This window comes from Zonotrichia albicollis, chromosome Z (assembly GCF_047830755.1).
Source record: "Zonotrichia albicollis isolate bZonAlb1 chromosome Z, bZonAlb1.hap1, whole genome shotgun sequence".
Classification (NCBI taxonomy): domain Eukaryota; kingdom Metazoa; phylum Chordata; class Aves; order Passeriformes; family Passerellidae; genus Zonotrichia; species Zonotrichia albicollis.
This window is the reverse complement of record NC_133860.1, coordinates 52,096,507-52,120,364: the sequence shown is the minus strand read 5'-3', so window position 1 is coordinate 52,120,364 and position 23,858 is coordinate 52,096,507. Positions and strand designations below refer to the sequence as shown.

General features: G+C 39.0%; 1 protein-coding gene across 5 annotated transcripts in view; it reads left to right on the top strand.

Annotated features, from left to right (window-relative positions):
• Nucleotides 1–23,858, top strand: part of MLLT3 (MLLT3 super elongation complex subunit) — a 137,003-nt gene that overhangs the window by 52,576 nt on the left and 60,569 nt on the right. For 4 of the 5 annotated variants that reach the window (XR_012578018.1, XM_074532423.1, XM_074532422.1 and 1 more), the window contains exons 3-5: nucleotides 2,889–2,971; nucleotides 7,710–7,853; nucleotides 19,858–19,977. Coding sequence is in view for 4 of the 5 variants with exons in the window: in XM_074532423.1 (XP_074388524.1) it covers nucleotides 2,889–2,971; nucleotides 7,710–7,853; nucleotides 19,858–19,977 (347 nt within the window). In the remaining variant the exon portion in view is untranslated. The remainder of the gene's footprint in view (nucleotides 1–2,888; nucleotides 2,972–7,709; nucleotides 7,854–19,857; nucleotides 19,978–23,858) is intronic. The other variant, XM_074532424.1, reaches the window with a different exon arrangement.

Below are 23,858 nucleotides of genomic sequence, written 5' to 3'. Positions count from 1 at the left end.
CCTTAGGAAAAATAAATCTGACCATAATAATTAAGTCTTAGTGGTAAATGGTGTTCAAGACACTTGGTCTGGTACTTGAAATGGATTTTTAGGTGCCACTTTAAAGGAAGGGAGCAGTCAGAGGTAAAATGCCTCTGTCCCTCTGGATCAGGAGGAAGATTTTTGTAATAAGGTAGTGTTTTCTGCTTACATACCTCATCTAGCACAGTCTTTTTTCCTAGCAAGTTTTGGGGAATCTGTTCCTTTTTCAAAATCACTTGTTCCTAGTTTCTGTTGTTGGTTGGGTTTGTTGGTCTACATTTGCCATTTCCATTTGTTTCTCTTTACCTTTTTCACTACAATTTTGGGATTTTTCTCCCCCTTCTCCTCTCCTGAGCGATTTTATTTTTTTTGTTTTTCTTTCTTCCTTTTCTGCGGTTTACTGAACTCTTGCAACTTCTCTTTTCTGTGGTCAGCATACCTTGTTAGGATGATTTTCTGTTGGCTTGGCTAAACCACATGGCACTGCAGCCCTGGGTAGTCCTTCTGACAGTTCAATAAGACAAAAAGGGCTTAGCCCAGGGAATGCTGTTTCAGAGTGCACAGAAATGCCATTTCTGTCAGTATGTTCTGTCAGTGGTGGCTCCCACAAAAAATGCAAGAAAAATGTAATAGCTGCAGTCTGCACATACACAATAGCACTGAGCTTTGCTCAGTCACTTGTGTTTCTCTTCGGGAAGGTTTTATTCACAAGGCTAGAATTTTCCTTGTGTTAAAAGCCCATCTTTCAGTTTGGGAAGATAACCAAGGTACTTTCCAGGCGATGGTTCTGCAGCCCATCATCCAGACTTTGTCAAAACTGGGAGCTGTTTCAGAGTCTTTGAAGGGCCAGGAGACTTTGATAAGGTACTATTCAGCAAGGCAAACAGCTGTGTAAATCTGCAGGAAGAGCTTAATGAGGGAGGCAATGAAAAATATTTATGCTAATGAGGTTTTCTGCACCAGTTAAATGCTCAGGAAGAAGCTGATGTGATGTTTGTGACATCACAAATATGTAGCCTGAAATCACTGTTTCTAAAGCCTCTGCATTTCTATCTGATTTGTGTAATCTTTCCCCATTTTTGTATAAGTGGATTTCAATCTTCTGTATGTGACCATTCAAAAAATATGGTGAAGGCTTTCTCCTCAAGTTGAGGAGGAGCAGGAACGCTCCTTTATCATTGACTGAGAAATTGCCAGTACATATTACTGTAACTTCTGTGCTTAACTAGTACTGTAATATTTATATTTTTCAAATGCTGCCAAGTCATCTTAGAAGATGTGCCAATATTAAGGGAAATACTACTACTGGGAGGTTCTTCCAGTTTCCAGCTGAAGACCTTGGTCTGAAACAATCTCTTAGAGCAATCATCATAGTGCTTTTTCTTCAAAACCTTTCAAATCCCACTTTACGAACTATAGCTCCTCTCTTCTGTTTTTTTTTTTGTTTTTTTTTTTTTTCCTGCCAGGAGAAACAAATTAAGTTCTGTATCTTCAAGAGAACTGTGTTGCAGAACCATGTGAACAGAGATTGTTCTTGCTCTTCTTCCCTCTTCCCTTTTTGTTAACTTCATGTGGTGAATGAGATAGTGATAACCAACTGCAGTTGGTGAGCAAGGACTTGTGATCCCCCTAACCCTCGAGGGGTTTGGTGCTAGCAAACAAGAAGAATGGCAAGGTAGTAGTAGAAAATTCCACTGTGTTTGTTTGCTTGGGGATTAGCCAAGCTTGCATGTCCTCAGAAGACTGCAGTACTAATTGTACTATTGGGAACGTAAGAGTGTTTATGTTCCTGGGTGTGTCTGATGGGCCTTGTCATGTTTTCAGGGTGATAAAGGATTTTAAGTGCCTATCTGTGGTGCTTTGCTAAAAAGAATAATTTTGGTAATCAGGCTCTGTACAGTTAATTGTAATACCTTCTTTTTGTAAACTACCAGGCAATTCTGAAAGGAGTATATGTCTGAGCAAGTTGCGATTCATCTGACAGTTTGAATTTTTTTTCCAGTCAGCTAGGTTCACAGAGCTAGAGGAGATGTTTTTGATGAAGTCAGCCTTTTGTGTTATAAAACTGCATCATTCTACCAGCCTACAATGGAGAAACCTTCAGTGAGATGGTAGTGCCATAGACATGATTTTTCATACATAGCATGTCATACATGCAGCATTTGGAAGCATCTGGGTTGAACTCAGTTATATGCATGGTTTCTGAAGCTTAGCCTCCCTTTGTGCTAATATGTTGCATAGACTCGAGTTCTGAGACTCAAGATGAGGAGACTGCCATGCAGTCAAACAGGAGAAGGCAGAGATGGCTTCTGTTCCAAGTTTTGTAACAATCTACTTTTTATCACTGACTGGAGTTGACAGCTAGTGCCACTTTCTTCAGAGATCTGCTATTCAGTACCATGGGGACTCAAAGTAGCTAAAATCCAAAAGAATTATAGCTAAAATAAAAAGAATTAAACTGAGAAATTGGAGAAAAAGATTGTATTATGGCTAATAATACACACAGTATTGTTATAGAAGTCTGAATCCTGTAAGGAAAATCTGGATATTATTTAAACATAATACCATAGTTAACCTTCCTCATGTTCTTCACTATATGATGAAATGCTGTGTTATGTCCCCACATTCCCAATAATAAAGTTTTCAAATTTAAGATAGATTTCCTATCCATAAAGTGGATATGAGAAAAGAGGTGAGAAAAATTTTCCTGCAAAATTCAGTTTGAGTTGTGCACAGATCCATCCTATTGCATGTGTGCAGTTTTTTAACAGTGCTATGTAGAACTATTGTCACAGATTTACTCATGTAGTTTGCTTATGAATTTCAGATTTTTTTATGTTAAATACTGGTTTTTTTCTCTGTTTCAGTGTGCAAGGACCCACCCTACAAAGTTGAAGAATCTGGATATGCTGGTTTCATTTTACCAATTGAGGTTTACTTCAAAAACAAGGTATGGAATCTCGTGTTTTTCATAAGAAAAAGATCATGTTGAAGTGAGGGTTTAAGTTTTGAACTTCAGTCTGTAAACTTGCTTAAGAATTATATTTAAAGCTATCTTTATCAATGCTGTTCCTCAACCCAGTATTACTGCAACATGTAAAATTGCATAATTGTATTTCACAGAGTCATAGAATGGGTCAGGTTGGAAGGGACTGCACGGGGTCATCTGGTTCAACATCCCTGCTCAAACAGGATTGGATGGCACAGGATTATGTCCAGACAGTTCTTGAATATCCCTAATGAGGGAGACTCTACGACCTCTCTGGGCAATCTGTTCCAGTGCTTGATCACTGCACGTTAAAGAATCTCTTCCTCATGTTCAGGTGGAACTTCCTGTGCATCAGTTTGTGCCTATTGACTCTTGTACTATTGCTTGGCACGACCAAACAGAGCCTGGATCCATCATCTGACACCCTCTCTTTGGATACTTGTTAACAGTGAGGTCCCTCACAGTCATCTCTTCTCAAGGCTGAGCAGACCCAATTCTCTCAGCCTTTCCATCTAGAAGAGGTTCCCTCATCATTTTTGTCACCCTGTGCTGGACCTTCTCCATGTGTCTTTTGTCCTGAGGAGCCAGAACTGAGTGCAGCACTCCCGTTGTGCCTCACCAGGGCTGAGTAGAGGGGCAGGATCACCTCCCCCAGCCTGCTGCCACTGCTCTTCCCAATGCACCCCAGGGCACCATTGCCCTTCCTGGCCCCCAGGACACACTGCTGGCTCATGGACAGCTTGCTGTCCACCAGGAACCCCAGGCCCTTCTCCTCAGAGCTGCTTCCCAGCAGATCAGCTCCCAGCCTGTGCTGGTGGCCGGGGTTCTTCCTCCCCAGGTGCAGGACCCTGCATTTGCCTTTGCTGAATTTCAGGCAGTTCTTCTGTGCCCCTCTCCCCACCCTCTGAAGGGCAGCGGGGCCCTCTGGGGTATCGGCCGCTGCTCCCTGCTCTGTGTCATCAGTGAACTCTCTGAGGGGGCACCTGCCCCTCACCCAAGGCACTGATGGGGAAGTTAAATAATATTGCATCCAATATAGACTACTGGTGGACAGTATTTAGTAGATAACTCTTTGAAATTAAAATTGCCTTACTGGCAAAAAGAGAGGTATAATATAATTATTGAGAAGAATTACTAGCCCTGCTAAAGAGTGGACAGACTTAAACTAATGCTTAAAGAGCCACTTAAACTTGAGGAAATGACACCAGTCTTGATTATGTTGATTATACAATGAAGGAATTGTTCTATTTTAGTATTACGTTGTACCACTTAGTACTACAAATCTTTATAATTGGTTCAGGTTTTGATCTTTCAAAACAGTCTTTTTTTTAGTCTTGCATCCTTTGTCTGTTAAAAACCATTATTTTAGACTACATGTGAGTACTCATTATATTCAATGTTACCGGGCTCAAGCCAAATCTAGTGCCATTCTGCAAAACTTATGCTATTGTGATACCTCACATCCTTAGTAATTGCTGCACTTATTGTGAGTCTCTCACATAGCAAATACAGAGGTTTTCTTTAAATGTACATAACAGGGTCTGCATTACTAATAACTAGCACAGATAAAAAGAACTGGATTTGTGTGAAATTAAAGAGCAAAATCTTGCAAAGTTTAATGCACACTACCTTAATATACAAAGTTATTGAGGTTCCCTTTATATGTTGTGTGCCTTGGAGCTATTATGGTACTTAACATGATTCAAAGATACCTGTGAGTTCATTTTATGTTATCAAGATGCAGTTTGAAATTACTATTTTAATCAAGTCAAAATTATATCTTTACTGTGTTGAATGCTTTGTAAAAGACTAAAAGAGGAAGCAAATATAAATGCATTGGAAAAGACTTTTTCTGAAACCCTGATCACCTAAAATTTCTTTTGGGGTTAGCTATGTGTGCCTTTAAGTGTGTATTCCAGCATTGTTTTATCTTTCACAGAAAGCCCTGTTAAGGTGTGAGGTGTGGGTAATTCTGTTCAGGCACTTTGGAAGTTTTAGGTTTTGAATAGGTAATTCTGACATGTTCCCTGTATCAATCTGTAAGAGCAGGTCTTGTTTTATCATGTTTGCTGTTAGAAATGAAACAGAACTGGCTCAGTGAGTTGATCAGACTTTTTTGTATGCCTTTTAGCCCTTTTTCTATTAGGGAAACTTTTTTGATTCATTCAGAAAATCTAACGAAAATCAGCCCAGTCTCTTCATCCCACAGACAAAGTAGGTGATGTTCATCCCACAGACAAAGTAGAAGACAGTGAGTCAATCATTGAGCATCTCTACAGAAAGCTTCCTGCCCAATATTTCTCTTTTTGTTTTCCATTAGACTTGTGGCTGCTTTTTCTGACTGTGGAGACAGCAAGTCTCTGGTGTTCCCCAGCAGAAGTTGTGGCTTAGACTGAGATCAAGAGGGCAGCAGTGATTACAACTTGCCTTACCCTCAAGCAGCATGTGGAATTAGGAAGTTTGCAAACATCCCTCACCCCTTGTTGGTCTCATGTAATACAACAAGCAACAGTTGGACTGTGAGTCAGTTAGTCTGTCACACAGCTGCAGCAGCATGCACTTCCCTGGGCTATGCAATGCAAAGGAAGAGTGGCACAAAAATTGAGCAGGCACATTACTACTTTCTCCAGGCTCAGCTGTTCTTCCTCCATAAGCAGTTCACAGGTACTCCAATACAGAAAAGGAAGACATAGATAGAAGGAGGAAGAAGAGACATACTGTCATCATTTATTAAAGGTAGACAGCTGCTGAATTTCTGATTCAGAAAATACCCTCATGGATAGAGAAAGGAGGGGTACAGGAAAGTACCTGGGCCACAGAGGATCCTGTTCCCAGGACTAAACAGAAATTGGTGGAAAATTTAATATATGTTTTGCCGTTATAGAAAAATATTCCAAGCTCTAAAGAGTTACAGAAATTACAACCATGCCCTCCTCCCAAATTCAGCAACAGCAGGCTATGGTTGTTAGTCATTGAAACAAAGTCCTTAAAAATGCTTTTAGGTCAAAGACTCCTACTCTGGAAAATGCAGTTCATATGAGATAAGGCTCATAAAATGCAGCACATTCTATCTTCCCCATTTTGAAATAATGGCAGTGCTGTGGTACTGATGATCATTTGTGTAGTAAGTCTGCTTTTTATTCACTGGTTATGTTCACCTGACTTTCCAGAAAATTGTTTGAAGACTACCGTTCATGAATTATTACAACTTAGCTTTTATGGCAAAGCTGCTGGTACCAATGTGTTGCCTATAGCAACATTGTTGTTTTCTAAGCAGATCAGGGAATAAATTGCTTCAGTTTTTTTCTGCACAAAATCATGTAAATATTTCTAACAAGAAGTATCATCCATGTTTGCCTTTGAAAATGATGTCATTTATGATGTCATTTATTTCTATGAACTGTCAGAACTGTGAAAATAGTTCATCTAGGGGAACTGCTTTGTTTTATTTTCAGAAAGAACTTCAGGTCTCCTTTTATTGTTTCTGCTCTAAGTCTAGACATGGGACAGATTAGGATGTCTCGGCTAAATGTTTGAAACCTCTGAGTTAACTTTCAAAATAACTGAGATTTCTATGCTTTCTGTTCTTCCCATACTTGGAATCCTGTCTCAAAATTCAGCATGGTTAATATGAATTTCTAAAGCATCTGTCACTGAACAGAACATGTATTTTAATTTCAGGCAGTGTTGGATATGTGCTAAGGTTTTGCTGTATCTCTTCCCTCACAGTTCCCTTTTTACCGAAACTGTTTTTCAAGTTAAATTTTTTTTTTTAATTTTTTCCCAAGGCTTGATTTGGTGACTTCCATTGCACATCAGGACCTTTGGAAGAAGGGCTGCTTAATAGTATCTTAAAAAAGCACTTACTGCATATACAGCTTCTAGCAGGGATTGTGTAAATATGTAACACAAAATGGACTTAGTTTGTAATATGAGATAGAAGATACTGAAGTCTGTTTGATGCAGCCACTTTCCTTTTTCAGCTGAGGCTTTTCAGGGCACCTCTAGAGCGCTGGTAATTTCTCCTGAGAAAAATTTGCCTTTTATGTGTTTTCTCTTTCTATATTGGTGCAGGGAACATTCAATTTCATTTTTTTCACTGCAATGGCAGAGAATTTTAATTGCTTGAATGTTCTGGTGAAATTTGAAATCTATCTGACCCCACTTGTTCAAGACAATGACGTTTCTTTAAGAAATGAGCAGACCCTGTAAGTAGGAGATGAAATGTAGTTGGCTGCAACAGATTCATAATTCCCCCTTTCTATAACTTGTGAAGAAATCAATTGTTTGGCTGCAGTGGAGAAATTTGTGTTCAAAACTTACTCCACTATGTTCAGTACTCTCTAGGGCTCAGAAATGTAATTGTGGTTTTGAGTGAGTTACCTTGTGTCAGCTGAACCATGATACTTGCCTATGTACCTATCTGTAGTGTGGGCCAAACATGACTTAACAGTGTCAAGCAAGCCTTGTCAGGGTTTCATGAAATTCATGCATTTTACCTTGTGTTATCATGGGCTAATAGGAGCTTCTCTGATTTACTGTAGCTCAGCTGACATTTGGTAAATTCTGTGTGTGTCTGAGAACACAGAGAATGATTTAAAATTATTTAATTTTAATTGACAGTCTTTATGTAGCCTTTGTTTTCAACTTAGTTAGTTTTGGTGCTAGATGTTTCTATCTGGTTATTTTCAACCCTCAGGAAGAGCCTAAGAAAGTTCGATTTGACTATGACTTATTCCTGCACCTTGAAGGCCACCCACCTGTAAATCACCTCCGCTGTGAAAAGCTCACATTCAACAACCCGACAGAGGAATTCAGAAGAAAGCTGCTAAAGGCAGGAGGGGTGAGTCTTGCACCCATGTCAAAAGCCATCACAATAAAGATGTTGCTGCTTGTTGCTGGTGCATGATTAGTATAAAGAGAAAGATTGACCTAACAGTGAAATTAAGTGAAGTGTTTTTGTGAATAATTTCATACACAAGCTTGGTATATGTCTTTAAGTGGAATGGGTAAACAAATGAGCATGTGCGTTCTTTAAAAACACCGTAGTGTGATGGAAGTAATAAGAAAATAAAATATCTTTCTTTGAAAGGCGTTCTATAGTTCTCTATTAAGCAAAATAACTTTAGTAGTTATAAGGTAGAACAAGTCAAAACTCTTAACTATAAATAAACATTCTTAAATCTATGTAATATGTTGCACAGTCTGAATCAGAAAAATGTACTGACTTCTTTATTGTGTTGCCAGAATTAAGTGATGTGAAAAAGCCAAAAGGAAATTTGCCTATTTGGAGGGATGAGAGAGCCCAAAAGGCCAAACCTTTAGGTTTACGCTTTGTCTGTGAAACTGTTCTGTGTTTCACACAATGACAGTGTAATTCATTCTGTCAGGGACAATGAGAGGCTCAGCCATGAGGTCTGCTCAGGACTTGACCCCTCCTTGCTGGGTGTGAAACTCTCCCTGGGCTCGGCTCCGCTGCTATGCCCTCTTCATGGGCCCAAGCCTCTCGTGTCAGGCTGGGCTGCTGCCTCTTGCCTCCTTCCACACACCACTGTGAAGAGCCTTTGTCTCCTCTGTTCCCTCTGATCAGTGCCATGCTGATGGGAGGGAACAGAGGAGCTCCTTGGATGCCCCTGAAGCCATCCCTCCTTCCACCTGAGCCAGCCCTAGGCCTGTAGCTGCTTCTCACTGCAGTCTCCAGCCCCACGGTCTCAGTTACCTCCTCTTAGCCCCAACATTTTGTTGGTGGTGTTTGTGTTAAGAGATCCAAACTGTGTGTAGATAGGATCTGACAAAAACGAAACAGAGGATATAGTTCTGAGCCTCCCCCGGCTCCCAGGGCGTGACCACCTCACAGGAATTGGGACATTGATAGCCATTGTTGCTGCCCAGGCACCTTGTTGCTGCCTGGGCCCTGGCTCAGCTCATGGCCCGCCCAGGCTGTGTTACAGTCTGAGCCTCCTGGCTGCAGGGCTCTGCCTTGTTGGGGCACTTATTGTTATTGGGCGTTTGTCCTCATTTTATTTCATGAGGTTGCTGTTAGCCTATTCTTCCAGACTGCCTGGGTCCCTTCTGCAAGCCTTGCTTGCTGTGAAGTGTCAGATGCTTCACTTCCCAATTGACTGTTATTTGCAGAGTGCATGAGTGTATTTTGCTTCCTTTACCAAGTCACTGATAGAGATGTTGAGAAAGCCTTCATGCTGTGAAATTTTAAGTGTTAATGCCAGTGCCTGTCTTTGCTTTGAACAAGCCTTAACAAAAGTGGGTAACCTTTTTTGGTACCTTTAGACAATAGTAGGTTCTGGGCTGGAGGTAAGAGGGAGCTAGTGTGAGAATCTTCAGTCTGCTGAAGAGAATCTTTGAAAACAAGGGAAAACCAAGTAGCATGTATAGTCTGAAAGACCCTGTTGGCCTCCTGAAGAACAGAACTGTTACAACTGTAGTTACATTTACATAGAAGCATGTGCAGTGTTTTCTGTTTGCATTTATAAGGTGCAAGAGGCTTTTTAATGTTTTTGCAAATAAAACATCGAGATTGTATTCTGGAAAACTTAATGAGCCATTGCTTTAATATTTGTTAACAACAGACTGGATAAGATTGATAAGTTTGAAGCACAAGTGTAATAAATTTAAGTAATGCCATCAGAGTATTTGGAGTTGAGGAGTAATGGTTAAAAAAGTTAAAATAGGAAGCTTCCCTTTTATTGCTAGTTTTCTGAGCCTTTTAATTTTAGATTTCTTGAGTTAACAAAAGCAAGAATGTTGCCTAAGTGTGAACAACAAAGTGTGGCATGTTTTGATCAAATTCTTTCCCTGAATATAGGGAATGACCAGTATGGTCATTCTTAAAGTACATAGCTTCATTGCTTTTTGTCTTCTGGATTCTTCAGACTGCATAGTTTTTTCTTTTTCTCCATTCCCCCAATTTCATTTTAAGAAATTAATACCTTCTCATTAACTGATCAGTTTTATGCATCCCTCTGTGGACTTTCTGACCTGGAAGTTTATCTGGTCAGCTTGGCAGAAATAATGTAATAGCATTCTGTCTGTCTGGTCCCTAAAAGTTTCTCTGAAGGGCTTACATCTCCTGGTGTTGAAAAGCCCATTATGCTTTATGAAATACTGTAAACAGTATTTTTGAACACTTTTGAAACTTTTTTGAATCCTGTAGAAATCCTGAAAAGCTGACTTTCCCTTCGAATTGTGTGAGTTCAGTCTGTTGTGTGTTCTACAGAGAGCGTTAACTCATTTGTAATTTCCATGCTTTAGGCTGAGAAAAGCATTTACAGGGTAGTCAAGTATGAGATAGGTTTTGCACTTACAGATAAGTCCATACAATTAATACTTCTAGCTTGTGGCTACATTCAAGAAAAAAATAACAGTAACAGGTTGCTGAATTTTGATAGGCAAGGAGTCTGGCAAAATTAAGCTCATGTCCTTCAAAATGAATGAATGCCATATTAATGTAAAACACTGAGTGGTAGCACTGAGTAAAATCCTTTAACATGGTGGACTTTTGCTTACATGCTTTTAAATAATGGTCTAAATTGCACCTTGATTTCTATGCACCTTGAAGCCCAGATCTGATTCCTTTTTGTCCGTTTTTACGTGGGCTGACTGATGTGAACTACAAAACATGATTATTTCTTATTTGCATAAACATATGCATATTACAAATAGTGTGTCCTTCTGGAGGGAGAGGTGTAGGCTCACCTGGTACCTGTGTGCTGCCATATTCAGTGTAGTCTTACTTCTGTGTTTGTCTTTTGCTGCAGATTCCTTGAATTATCTCTTGGATGCTTCTAACTCCCCCTTTTTTTTACACATGTACCTTGTGGCCTCCTAAATGTGAACTAGTCCAGGTAATTTGCTACAGCCACTGTTCTTCTGTCTTTCAGGCTAAGAAAGTTTTGTTACCCTTCTCCATCCTTCCTGTCCAGTAAGGTCTGACTGGCTATCCTGTAGCTTGCTGAGAGAGTAAGAGTAACACTGGGATACCATAAGTGATTAAAAAGTCAGAACTCGACTGCAGTACAGCTTTTCCACTGTCGCACTTGAGTTAGTTGAGAAGGACATTTAGGGTAGCACCAATCGTGTAGATTAGTTCTGTGGAATATTTGCATCTTAGCATTTTATTTGATATCAACAGAATTGAAGCATAAATGTGCAGTCAGTCTATATTATTGGGAGTTCACCAACTTGCTGACTTTTTTTACAAGAGGTAGTTACATTTTCAGGCCTTAGAAGAAAGATTTGATTTGGCTTCAGAGATTCTCTAATCAGGAATGTAAATAAAACCCTTTGGTTCTGTCTTAGGCTATATCCAATTGGCAAAGTTTTCCACCTTCAAAGATACAGTTTTTACACTGAACTTCACACAGCCCCTTGAAAAGATTTAGTTATGCTCAAATCCATCTCCACTATTCACTTGTTTTCAGTTGGCTTATTCTTGTAATTAAAAAAAGAAATAAAAGGTTTTCAAAATTACACTGGACAAATTCAATGGAACCATACATTGCTTAAGTTCTATACCTTTGTGTATATATATATGTTCTGAATGCCATTCCTTTTATAAAGGTTTTCTGTGCAAATGATGCCAGTGAGAATTTTCTGTACCATTTACTCAGTGCAGTGCCTCATCATCCGTAGCTACCAGGTATACATGCGTACCTATTTGGATTAGCAACCTGTTGCTTGAAATCCCCAAGGATACCCTGGATACATGTGACTGCTTTTAGTTGATCTGTGTCTTACCAAGCAAGTCATCAAGCTACTGGAAGTGAGAGAACTGTATGCATGCAGTCTCCTACACAGCTCATCCTCTAGGCACAGCATGAAATTGTCTGAGCAGGTACAGTAGCATTAAAGTTCCGATCATGTAAACACCCATAAGTGTTGACCATTGTGTGGTCATTCCTTTCTAGATTTTTCAGTCACCTTTTGTGATCAGTTTCAGCCTTAAAGTAGGAAGACCCCGATGAAAAAGAGTTGGCACAGGGATTGCTGCATGTGGATTTCAGAAGAAAACCGACCCTGGGTAATTATAGTGCTTGAGAAAAACCTTCAAATTTGAAGTAGATTTTTGAATGCTGAACCCCATGGAAAATACAAATAGAGTCTGATTCCATTTATGTATTTTATATTGTCAGTAGCATTGGTTCTATTGCTTTTTTTAGCTTACATGTTTTTCAGTTGCAAGAAAAAATTGAAAATTACACCTAGTCTGTTCAGTGAGCTAGTAAAAATAAATTAATTTTGAAGATGCTGAATGATAGCTGCCTAACACTGTAGAATTAAATTTTCCCACTGGAAGAAAATATTTGCTCAGGCATCACTTGTTTGAATAAGATGTTCCAAATAACTTAATTTCAATTCCTGCAGGAAAAGCTAGTGAAAATATTTTCAGTCTACATTAAGATGGCAGTTTGATGCTGGCCTCTCTCTCATAGTTGCTAATGCATAAACAAAAATATTTGTATTGTTTTGTAAGTTTCATTGGAAGTTAAACATTTCCGCCTTTTTGGCAGAAGACTCAAAATTAGTTGCTTAATCCAGGAGTACCTAGACAAAGTTTAATAGCTGACTTTTCTTTCCTTAAAGGAAAGGACTTTTCTCTGCCCCTTAGAGAGCAGTTATCACTGTGGGCAAACATAGTAAAATTCACTGCTTTATTACAAATGCAAAAGGCTGTTAATGGTTTGAGGTTTTTTTTTTTTAGAGGATGCAAGAAGTAGGTCATTTTAGAGTAGAAATTATTCTGTTTAGCAACAGATGGGTCCTTTCTATAAAATTGTTGCTTTCTATAAAATTTGTAGGAAATGTAAGTGCATGGCTTCTGTATTAAGACAGTTCTTTTCTCAAAGTCAGTTAATCTTTTAATGAGTGAGAGACACAAAGACTTACTCTGAGAGGGATGCAATTTTTAGAGAAAATTATCAAGGTAAAAATGTAGGTTTTGCCAAAATCCACTGCATTCTGTTGTTTGAGGTTTTTTCATTCCTTTGTGGTTTTATGATTTAATGTTTGAGAAATGTCTTTTCAGTCAATTGAGATGTCTGCATAGTGCCAGTTTTAAAAACTGTGTTCATAATCCTTGTAATGAAGATAAAGTTGTGGGGATTTCCCTCTTTTCTCCATCCTCCCTATTTCCTGGCAAATTCCACTGTATCAGTTGGAATAGTTGGCTTCTACCCAGAACCAGCCTTAGGAATAATGCTGCTCTAGGGAAGTGATTATCTTTAATCTTGTGCTTTTTATATTTAAATAATTGAATTTTCTTGAACTACGTATAACTTTACTTTCAAGCAAAGTAAAATTTTAAAATTTTAAAAAATATTTGTTTAATTATAAATTATAGTTGTTCAGAATGACCGTATTGTTTAGCTAATGATTTATATTTTGGAATTTCACCGTTAATGGGACTTGAATTACTGCTAGGTTTTTTCTTAGCAGTGTGTTACCCTCTGGAATTTTGAAATATAGGTCTGCTTACCCATGTTACATAGCTCATGCTGGGGTCCATACTGTTTTTTCATCATCATGACTTTAGCTGTTAGTGTCGCAGTGGTCATGTAAAATCATTACTACTTGCCCCCCATATTTCAGATGTACTCTTTAATGCTGAAAGAAGTGATGTGTAGGAACCTGTTCGTCACTCTAAAATGATACAGATTGTGGCAATCCAGAGCCAAAGAAGTTCAGTTGTCTGCTACTGATGCATGATGAGTATAATTCATGATGAATGCTGCAGAAATGTTGTAGTAATGGTTCATTTTTCCCAGAATTCTAACAGGTATCTTGTTGCTTTTACTGAAAATGCTGTTGGAATTTTTCTGCAGCCTACTGTGTTAAAGCTCGCTGCCTGTCCTGAATATGGTGTATGAAGGTGCTCTTTGATGAGCAGCTCAGTAAATGAAACTGCAACAGGTAGCTTGGTGGGGATCTGATTATTGTAGCTTTATTGATGGCCTCCTTTCATTCAGGAAAATGAAAAACTAGGAGACAGACAACAGATTTTTGATAGTGGCTTATTCACCTGCAGGAGCTCTAATGTGGATTAATAAGAAAGTTGTGTTGGTCTGGACCTGTGCTAGCTCGCACAGTTCCTGACTGAGTTAATATATATGGGTGGTGGTAGATCTGTGACTCCTATGTGTCAGGGTTGGCACAATCATAGAAAAGTTTCAGTTGGAAGGAACCTTTACAGGCTATGTAGTGGGCAGAGACATCTCCAACTAGATCATGCTACTCAGAGCCCAATCCACCTGACCATCAATGTTCCCAGGGGTAGGGTGTCCACTACATCTCAGTGCCGTGTGTTCCAGTGGTCTACCACCCTCATTGTAAAAAATGTCATTGTTATAGCTAGTCTAAATTTACCCTATTAAAGTTTCCAACTACTCTTCCTTGTCCTGTTGCAACAGACCCTGCTAAAAAGTTGTCCTACAGTTCTCATGTAGCCCTCCTTTAGGTACTGAAAGGCTGCTATAAACTCTTCCCAGAGCTTCTCTTCTCCAAGCTGAGCAGCGCCAGCTCTTTCAGCCTGTCCTCATGGGAAGGGTGCTTCATTCCTCTAACCATGTTGGTGTCCCTCCTCTGGACTCTCTCCATCAGTTCCATGTCCTTGCTGTGCTGGGAGCCCAGAGCTGGTGCAGCCCTGCAGGTGGGCTCTGAGCAGAGCAGAGGGGCAGAATCCCCTCCCTGGCCCTGCTGCCCACTCTGCTCTGGATGCAGCCCAGGACACGTTTGGCTCTCTGGGCTGGCAGTGCCCATGGCTGGGTCATGTCCAGCCTCTCATCCCCCAGCACCCCCAAATCCTTCTGGGCTGGGCTGCTCTCCATCTCCATCTGTTCGTCCCACAGCCTAGAGTGGTGCTAGAGGTTGCCCTGGCCCAGGTGCAGCACCTTGCAGTTCTGTGCATTTGTAGTAATGGGCAGTAAGCAGAAAGCAGAAATATCAGCTTTCCATGGAACATTTTAAGATTGTTCCACATTTCTCATGTTATAAAGACATGAAAAGCAAGGTTTTGTTTTGAAAATGAGTTTTTCTTGTTGGGTACCAGGTACTCCAAGTTGTCAAGCATGTATTGGTAGATAAATGTTGTCTCCAAATTGTCATTTTTTTCTTTTTTGTAAGGAAACTTCAGAATCAATTGTTAGTAGGTTTAGTACAAGCTATTATAATTCACTAGGTATTGCAATTTCATAATTTTCCTCAAATTGCTGGAAGAGGAATAGTGGAGGAGGGCTCCTGATTATATTATGGTAATCGATAGTGCACAGTTGTTTCCTGATCCATTCCTTTTTTCAGAAGTGCATGGAACAACTTTAATTAAATGCATGGCAATTTTTCTTTCCATAACATTCAGTTGTCTTGAGTAGCAGATTGGAACATCCTTAGAAATACCCTGAGAGAAACTTTGTACGAGGGCAGGTATTGTTAGGAAAAAGGAGAATGGCTTCAAATTGAAAGAGAGTTAGATATTAGGAAGAATTTTTTTACTGTGGGGGTGGGGAGGCACTGGAACAAGTTGCCCAGATAAGTTGTGGGTGCCCCATTCCTTGGAGTCTGGATGGCAGTGTGAGCAACCTGATGTGTCCTTGCCCACATCATGGGGATTGGAACAAGATGATCTTTAATGTCCCTCCCAACCCAAACCATTCTATGCTTCTAAGATGCCAACAACTCAGATATTATGGATACTGGTCACTTCAGGTTTATTATTCCTACCCTGTAGTGTGAATATCAGTGGATCTCCTCTATGCACTGGTTTTGGGTAAAAAGTAGGTTTTCTTTTGCCCTGGCAAAGTTGTTTTTCATTTAAAGCAACTGGTAGACAAAGGTTTTAAATGCAAGCTCAATAGCTGAAGGATAGTGAAGTGAGTTTTTGCTGAACTAGAGGCAAGATATCAGTACCAGCAGAGCAGTTAGATTGCGGTGAGAGGGATTAGCAGCCCCCCTTGAGGAAGTTGTGGAATGCAGTGGAGTCATCCTTCAACCTTCTGTTTTCAAAGCTAAACAAGTCAAGTGATGCCAGCTGCCTTTCACCCCACTGGTTGCCCTCTTGTCCTTGTGCTGAGGTGCCACAGCTGCATGCAGGACTCAAGGTGAGGCCACACCAGTGCAGAGTAGAGTGGGACAATCACCTCCCTTGACATGTTTCTGCATACAGCCTATTCTGCTGTTCCTGTGTTATTTGTACCCTAGTATTAAACAGTTCTCCTTGGCCATCTTTCAGGTGCTTATCCAGTGCCAAGTATCCTAAAGCACACTTTTAAAAAACGCTTAAAATATTTGTGAACAAGCTCAACTAATGCCCTACTTTTACACAGTGTATTTCTGTCACCATTTGCCCCAAGAAAGGCAAGCTTTGAGATTAGCTAGATCTCTGCTCTATTAAATAAAGTCAAGCCACATCTTTGAGGGAACAGCAATACTGTAACTAGAACTTAATTTTTTGCATATTGGTGAATTCAGAGTGTGGTTATATGGTGTTTAAACTGACTTAATGACTGCTGTAGTCTCACCTTGCTTCATTGACACCAGTCAATGTCTTGTTCCACCAGTCTGGCTGATCCCACTTAGCTGTTGACTTTAGAGGAGACCAAGAAGGATTAGTCATGTTCCTGGTTTTTGTCACTGAGGCGATTCATTGTCAGTCCAGCCAAGCACCAGCTGCTGGTGTCCTTTGCTGCCTGGCTGAAGCATGTGCTACAGTCTCCCTTCTCTTGAGCTATATCTCTAGGCAGGTGTAAGACAGCAGGGTAATTGCAATGCAGGAGGGAGGAAAAAAGTGTAGAAAGTACATATAAGCTGTGCTGGAGAGTAATTGCTATGCTATCAGTGAGCTTGCATTCTTGCTGCAGTAGTGTCTTGCTGTGGTATGCTCATTCCCACCTTTTCCAGTTTTGGTGGAAAAGGTGGGAATGAGCACATATATATTCCCGCAGTCAAGCAGTGTGTGTTGCCAGTGTGGTAGAAGCAATGTGAAAATAGGGACTTACTCTGAAAGCTGGCAGAATTACATGTGCCAGCCTGTGATTCTGTGTTTGATTAATGCCTGGAACAAAGGGCAGCTACCCCCTGCAGAAATTGCCGTAATTCTTTCAGCTGAGGTCTTCCAGTAAACTTAAACTGGATGTATAGTTGTCACTTCCCTAAATGTAGCCAAAATGGAAATGCATATTAATTAAAAAAGGTGTTGGTAATATAGAGGCTTTCTACATAGATGATCTTGACAAAGAAAACTAACATATTGGATGTTATTTAGCACTAATGTAAATGTATTTCTTTGACAGGTTGAAGTAATTTCTTTTTAATTTTTTAGTGTTATAATGCACTTAAGGAGGAGCATATATTTCTGTCAGAAATCTGTTTGGAAGAGAAATGTGCATTTTTTATCATAGGGGCCAAAGAGTTAATTTTACATGAGACTTTTTGGTCTCTTCTCTTCTCTTCTTTTTGTCAGCTTTAAAGATGGTATAGTCTGTAGTCTGTCTTAACTGGGTGCAGTTAATTGTTAATCACATTAAAATTTTGAATTTACAGTTCCTATTTTTTATAGGGTTTCAATACACTACAGGATTCAATACACTGAAATTTTTAGGGTTCATAGTTTGCTATGTCCAGATTTTACTTTCTAAAACCACTACAGGAATTATTTTCTCCTGTGTGTAACTAGATTTGCCGAAACAAACCTCACATGGTATTAATACTGTTCCTCCCACCCCTCTAAAACTTTCTGTGGACTGTCATCCTGTTTTGAAATAGTCTGTAATATGGAGACTGTTAATGGTTCAAACACTTGCCAGAAACTGAGGTATCTTAGAAGTCCATACACTTTGAAAAAAGAGTCAGCTTTCTAAGAATGCCTGTGTACAATCATGAATATATGAATATTTCTAAACTGAAATGTTTCTGAATTTTAAAAAGAAAATTTATGCAGTGGTTGAACCTCATTGAGTTTGTTTCAGTGGATCAGACTTCTATGCTTCAGGGAGAAAATGGCAGCTTCAAACATGAGGAGAAAGAATTTCTGGCAGAGTTTTTGTTTCTTTGGTTTTAATTTCAGGGCAAACCCTTATTCTCCTGACTAAATTTTTCTTCTGCATGGATATGCATCTTTTTATCATATGAATGTATGAACAAAACTATTTTGGGCAATAAGATATCTGCTTAAACTCTGTAATTAATAAGTAACTTTGCTTTTTTGGAATGACTTTGATTTCATGCAAATGATATATTCTATTAAATTTGTGGCTTTAAAAAATACTGCAGAGTTTGACTTAAAAAACTGTACTATTTAACACCCATTTGACATCCTCTGTGAGAGAAAGTAATGCTAAATATATTAATTTTTTCTACATGTTGCCCAGGCTTATGGTACGCACTTGGCTATAGATTTTCCTACTGGCTGATTGTTCTTTGTTAGCTTGTGCCTTCTCTTATATTCAGTTGAGTTTAATGCAACTGAAGACCTTGGCAAATAGAGATAAAAAGGTACTTCTCCTGCTAAAGGATCTCTTATTGTGATTCACAATAGCTAATTACAATCAAAAGTGCCGTGTTTTCAAGAAGAATGTCGTTGCTTTTGGACAGATGAGTTTTCAGAGCTTTGGCATTTGGCAGACTCTGGTTCAGAACAGCTTAATTGCCTTCTTCCTCTGCCTTTGGCATCTAGCTACAGTGTTGAAAACAGGCTGATTAAAAAAAAAAAATTACCTTGACATGTCTCTTAATATTCCCCAAGCTACCATGTCTCTTTGGAGCAAAGTGGTCTGCAACAAGATTCATTTTGAGTGGTAAGATATTTTTTTTTTAATTGAAAGCCTGTCTTCAGGAACCTGTAGGCAATAAAAGACCATCCTGACTTGGAGAGGTAACATTGGAATATACATATCTGTGTCCTTGATTTCCCAGTATTTCTAATGTAATGTGTGTGAGGCGTGTGATGGGTCAGCTCATTCCTGTCCCTTGAGTCAGAGGACGTTTTGGTCATCTGAAGAGACAAGGGTAACCATGTAGGAAATCCACAAAACCAGTGTCACTTTGTGCCTGGGAACCTTCGGGAAGAGAGACATGTTTCCTTGCAGGTATAGAGCTCTGCATCTTCCCAGCTTTGCAGGGCGTGTCAGACAGGTAAGCTGTCTCTCTAGCATTTGGAGCCTTGAAACAATAGATAAATGAATGGCTGTGGTAGGAATCATAAAATCCAGACACAGCAGCACTGTAGCAGAAGACAGATCTTAACTGGGTTTCCCAGAGATGGACGGAATAATCTTTACATGTCAGGCGACTGCTCAGTAATAGCTGATTTACTTGTGCTTTCTGGAAATGATCTGTCTGTACTTGAGTCTTCAAAATCAAGAAAGGGAGCTAGACCCTCTTAACAGCAAACTGTCTGCTTGCTTACCAGCCACACATTTTTCTATACTCTAGATAACACAGAAGCCTGAAGTTAGAAGCTGAAATTAAAGATATATTGCTTTTAGTTTAAAACGTCAGTCTGTTTTTACAGTGTATCTTTGTGGTGTGTTAACCTTGGCGAAGATGCTTGGTCACTCACTCTGCCTCTACCTCTCAGGGAAGGGAGAGAGGATAGGCTGGAAGGCTCATGGGTCAGTATGCAGGCAGGGAGATTGCTTATCAGTTAATATAATGGGAAAAAACACTCTTTTTGGGGAAAATGAATTATTATCAGTGTGATTTCATTAAACTTACCCCCTCTTGAGAAGAACATGGATATTGTTTGTTGGACTTTTATTCTCCTATCAGTGTGATTTGCTAGGCAGGTGAAACTCTGCTCTTGTTGGTAATGTTTTACTGACATGCTTTCCCTCTTACAACAGATGATGGTAATGTCAGATGGCACATCGTTTTCTTCAGGGCAGAGCCTTCATCTCCCCAGCCTTCCCAGTAACTCTCTGTCTTTTTCTGAAGTGAAGAAGAAATCATCTCATGGGCCAAAGGTGAGACTTATTTCGCTAGAAGATAGTTGAGCCAAAAGTGCTTTTCCCAGTAATTAAATTAATTTAAAAAAATGCTACGTGTTGTTTGCAATGTTTTAATTGCTAGACTAATGATAGCAGGTCTTGACATTTCTTTACTCAGGATGGCTGTGAGAACAGGTGCTGGTGACAGTTCTCTTGTTTTATTACTTGTACGGTTGTTTTCCTCCTGTTTCAGAAGGAGTTGCAATGGTATCTTGTAGTGTTAGAAGATTACAGTGATGGAAGTGTGATCTATGGAAATGTAAAGAATGTGAGATAATACTATAATAATAATTTCATTTATTAAACATTTTTCAGGATACTTGTGTAGACTTGAAGCTTTGTTCTTTAGGATTTTTAGTTTTGTTTAAATTTAAGAGGTTAATTCTTTCCTAGATGTTTCAAAGAAAGCAATGTGTCATTGGTCTCTAGGACATCAAATTTTGAATCCCCAACTTCAAATGTAAATAGGTATAGTCCAAGGAACCTCTTGAGTAGTACAAATGAACCTTTCTGAAATAGCAGATAATTTCTTGACAAACTGAACTAATGATATGGGAAGATAAAGAAACATGTTGTTGTTTATCCACGTAAGAAATGCAATCCAAGCCTTTTCTCCATTCTGTTAAATTGTTTAGCTTTTCATTCTCTTTTGTAGAATCTTGTGGATTTAAAGTACGTCACTTGATCTTGCAGTGCTTCTACTTAAAGGGGCACTACGCATTTTTATTAATAACTTTCATGTTCTCTCTCTGTGCCGAACCTTGCCAGAATTGTCAGGTAATGAATTAAGGGTATGCCTAAGAAAAGCTGGTAGGGATACTTAATAAGCACTGTGGATATTTGATTTTTCGTTTCCCCCCAGCAGTCATTGCTTTACCCTGTCCAACTTAGAACACACACTTATGAGCAGTTGTCCTTTTATCTCATAAATATCTGCCTTGCTGAGAATTATAAGCTATTATTGAGAAATGGAAACACAAGATAACCTTGGTTTTAGTGTAACATTAAAGTCTGGGCTTTTTGTTACAAGTTCTTGGATCTGAAAAGCCTTGAATTTTGGTCTTTGGTGTTTTTGTTCTGGTTGGAATGTAGGAAAGTTCCAGCCAATGTATGAATAGATTTTTGGTTTTGTCATTTGGAGTAACTCCAGTGATGGAACAACTTCAATGTCCAGATTTCATTTAAATATGCCTCTACAATAAGAGCTGCAGGAAAATCTTGATAGTTCTTGGGCACAAGTTGCTTGTCCCAGATGCCAAAGTGTTCTCCAGATGTCTGTAGTGGGTGACTTTGGGATTTTTTTGCTGCAGCAATAGGCCTTTGATGTGCTCTGTCTAGTTTTGGTTTGTTTTGTCTGTGAATACCACAGCTAACTTTGAGGTCAGTTTTAAACTTTGAGTGTGGAAAAAACAGAACCTTATGCTTATCTGTTTGCCACTGCAAAGTACCATATAAACTGTGTGGTTAGATAAGAATTCAAGTAACAATAATAAAACCAGTGCAACAAAATGTTATTCTTGATTTAGCATTCACTTATGAAAAATACAATACAGTATTTTTTGTAGTAAGAAACAACTGTCAGTTTGCCTTCTGTCACATTCTCTTCTGAAATATGTATTAAATAGAGATGTTTGTATATCTGAAGTGATTTTTTTTTCATTTAATTTAATGGAAATCGTATTAGTGAGCGCCCGTATTTTAGTTCCAAAACAAAGCCTTAATCTTGGAAGTACAGATGTCAGGCAGAAACGTATGAAAACTTCATACATTTCTTCATAATGTAAGAATACCTGCAGGCTGGCTACAGATATTTGTATACAGATATTAAATCAGTGCTATTGCTATGCCTGTTTATATTATATTAATATTACATGCACAGAATAGAGAAGCAGTTTGGTTAGGTTTTTCAGGGGAATGGTTATATATTTTGCAAAGACCTATAGTATCAACTGGAGAGAAATGAGATTTATTTTATAAGCAGAGAAAACAAAAGCTTTTATTCCTGTGTGTCATCAGAAAAAACATAAATTGTTTTATGCTCCCCCAGTTAGCCTTCACTGTTAAACCAGAGCTTTGTAATTCTCCATCTGCTTCTGATACTTCTGATGTCATTGATCATAACAGTTTGGTGGGCTGGGTTTTTGTGGGAAGCAGGTAAAATCATCTTCTACCCTAGAGTAATTTTGGAGGCTCTCAAAATGTTGTTCTTTTGTTTCTTGGTTTTTTTTTTTTTTGTCCCCTTTCCCCAAATCAGCTAGTATTTCTATTCAGTAAGAAACAAGTTTGTATTCAACAGAAATCTGAATTTGCTTGATGAAGGAATTACTTTTAGATATCTTTCTCCTCTTTTCCTCTTTAGAACAACAGGCATATTTGAGTCTAATTGTAGTCCACTGGCTTATTATGAACACATTAGTTCAATAGGCATAATATTTTTAATTAGAAATGAAAAAAATGCACATTTTTATGATCACTAGTACTAAATTTCTAGTCTAAACTCAGAGTACAGTAGACAAGCCTATGCCAATGTGCTCAGTTTATTGACTTCATAAAATATCATGAACTGCCCCTGCTCCACTGCTTCCCCCACCCCTCCCCAGTTTTCTATTTCTTAGTTAGGTTATTAACATCTGTCAGCAGTTGAGATTTGCAATGCTTTCCAGAAGTAACTGCTTATTCAATCTCACATCGAAACAAATTGGGAATTCCATTTTGTGGTGTGAAGTGAGCACCCAGATCTGTAACATACACAGTTCAGCATCATTTTTTGCCCTGTAGCTACAGAAGTGTTTTAATCTGCCAATATGTTATCTGTTGAGTTAACATATATAATATGTTGAGCAGCTATCACAGTGCCTTTGTGTCTCTCAAATTTACAGGACAATGTACTCTGTGATTTAAACTTCATTTCATTCCCTTGTTAAGAAACACAAAAACACAACAAACGGTTGCCGTTGCCCAGATTAGTCTATGAAGTGAATTTACCTCCCAAATCACAAAGTTTCTTAGTTTATTACCTGTAACTCTTAATCCATGCACTTGGGATCCATAAAAAAATAAAGTTACCTTGCTGAGTGTGAGGGTGCTGATCCTTCCTCCTTTGTCACAGTATGGCATACCCTTTTTTGCAGTGGGAAGCATGAAAGCCTGAGCAAGCCACCTGGTAGGGAGTCAGCTTCAAAAGTTCACCTTCTTTTGATGAGGTGATGTCTTCTGCATTCCAGATTGGATGTATGATTTATGTAGTTCCTGTAAGTTAGAAGGTGGTGATGAAACTGACAAAGATGATGGCTGCAGGAAATAGCAATTTCCAGGCTCATGATCATGGCAGCATAATGGCACATTAGCTTTTCTGGTCACTTGTCCTGCCTACAATATGTTCTCTATGCTCCCAGAATGCATCTTGGGCCTTAACATGAGCTGTGTTGGCCAAAATACGCACAGGAGTTGAGTACCACAGTCAGAATACTGCAGGTTTTATTTGATGATAAAATTTTAGATTTTTATTGTGCTTTCTAAAATACATATTTTGAAAGATACATTAGCCCCTTTCATAGAGCAGTACTATATCTCTTGATTTACTGGAAGTAGATGGTATTACTGGCCTGAGGATGACATCTGGTATTTTGACATGCCAATGTACCTGTATTATTATTTTGCACGCTGTTATGCAACATATCAAAGGCTAACATTGACTTAAGTTGCTTCAATATTTGATGAATACACAAATGTAAGCTATGGTGTGCAGATGTATTATCTGCCAAAGCCCCACAATCGCGGTTTTTCTCATGAAAAGAGTGTTGAGAAAAGAGTGTATTATTTTACTAAATTTATTCTTACTTCTTGCAACACTTACT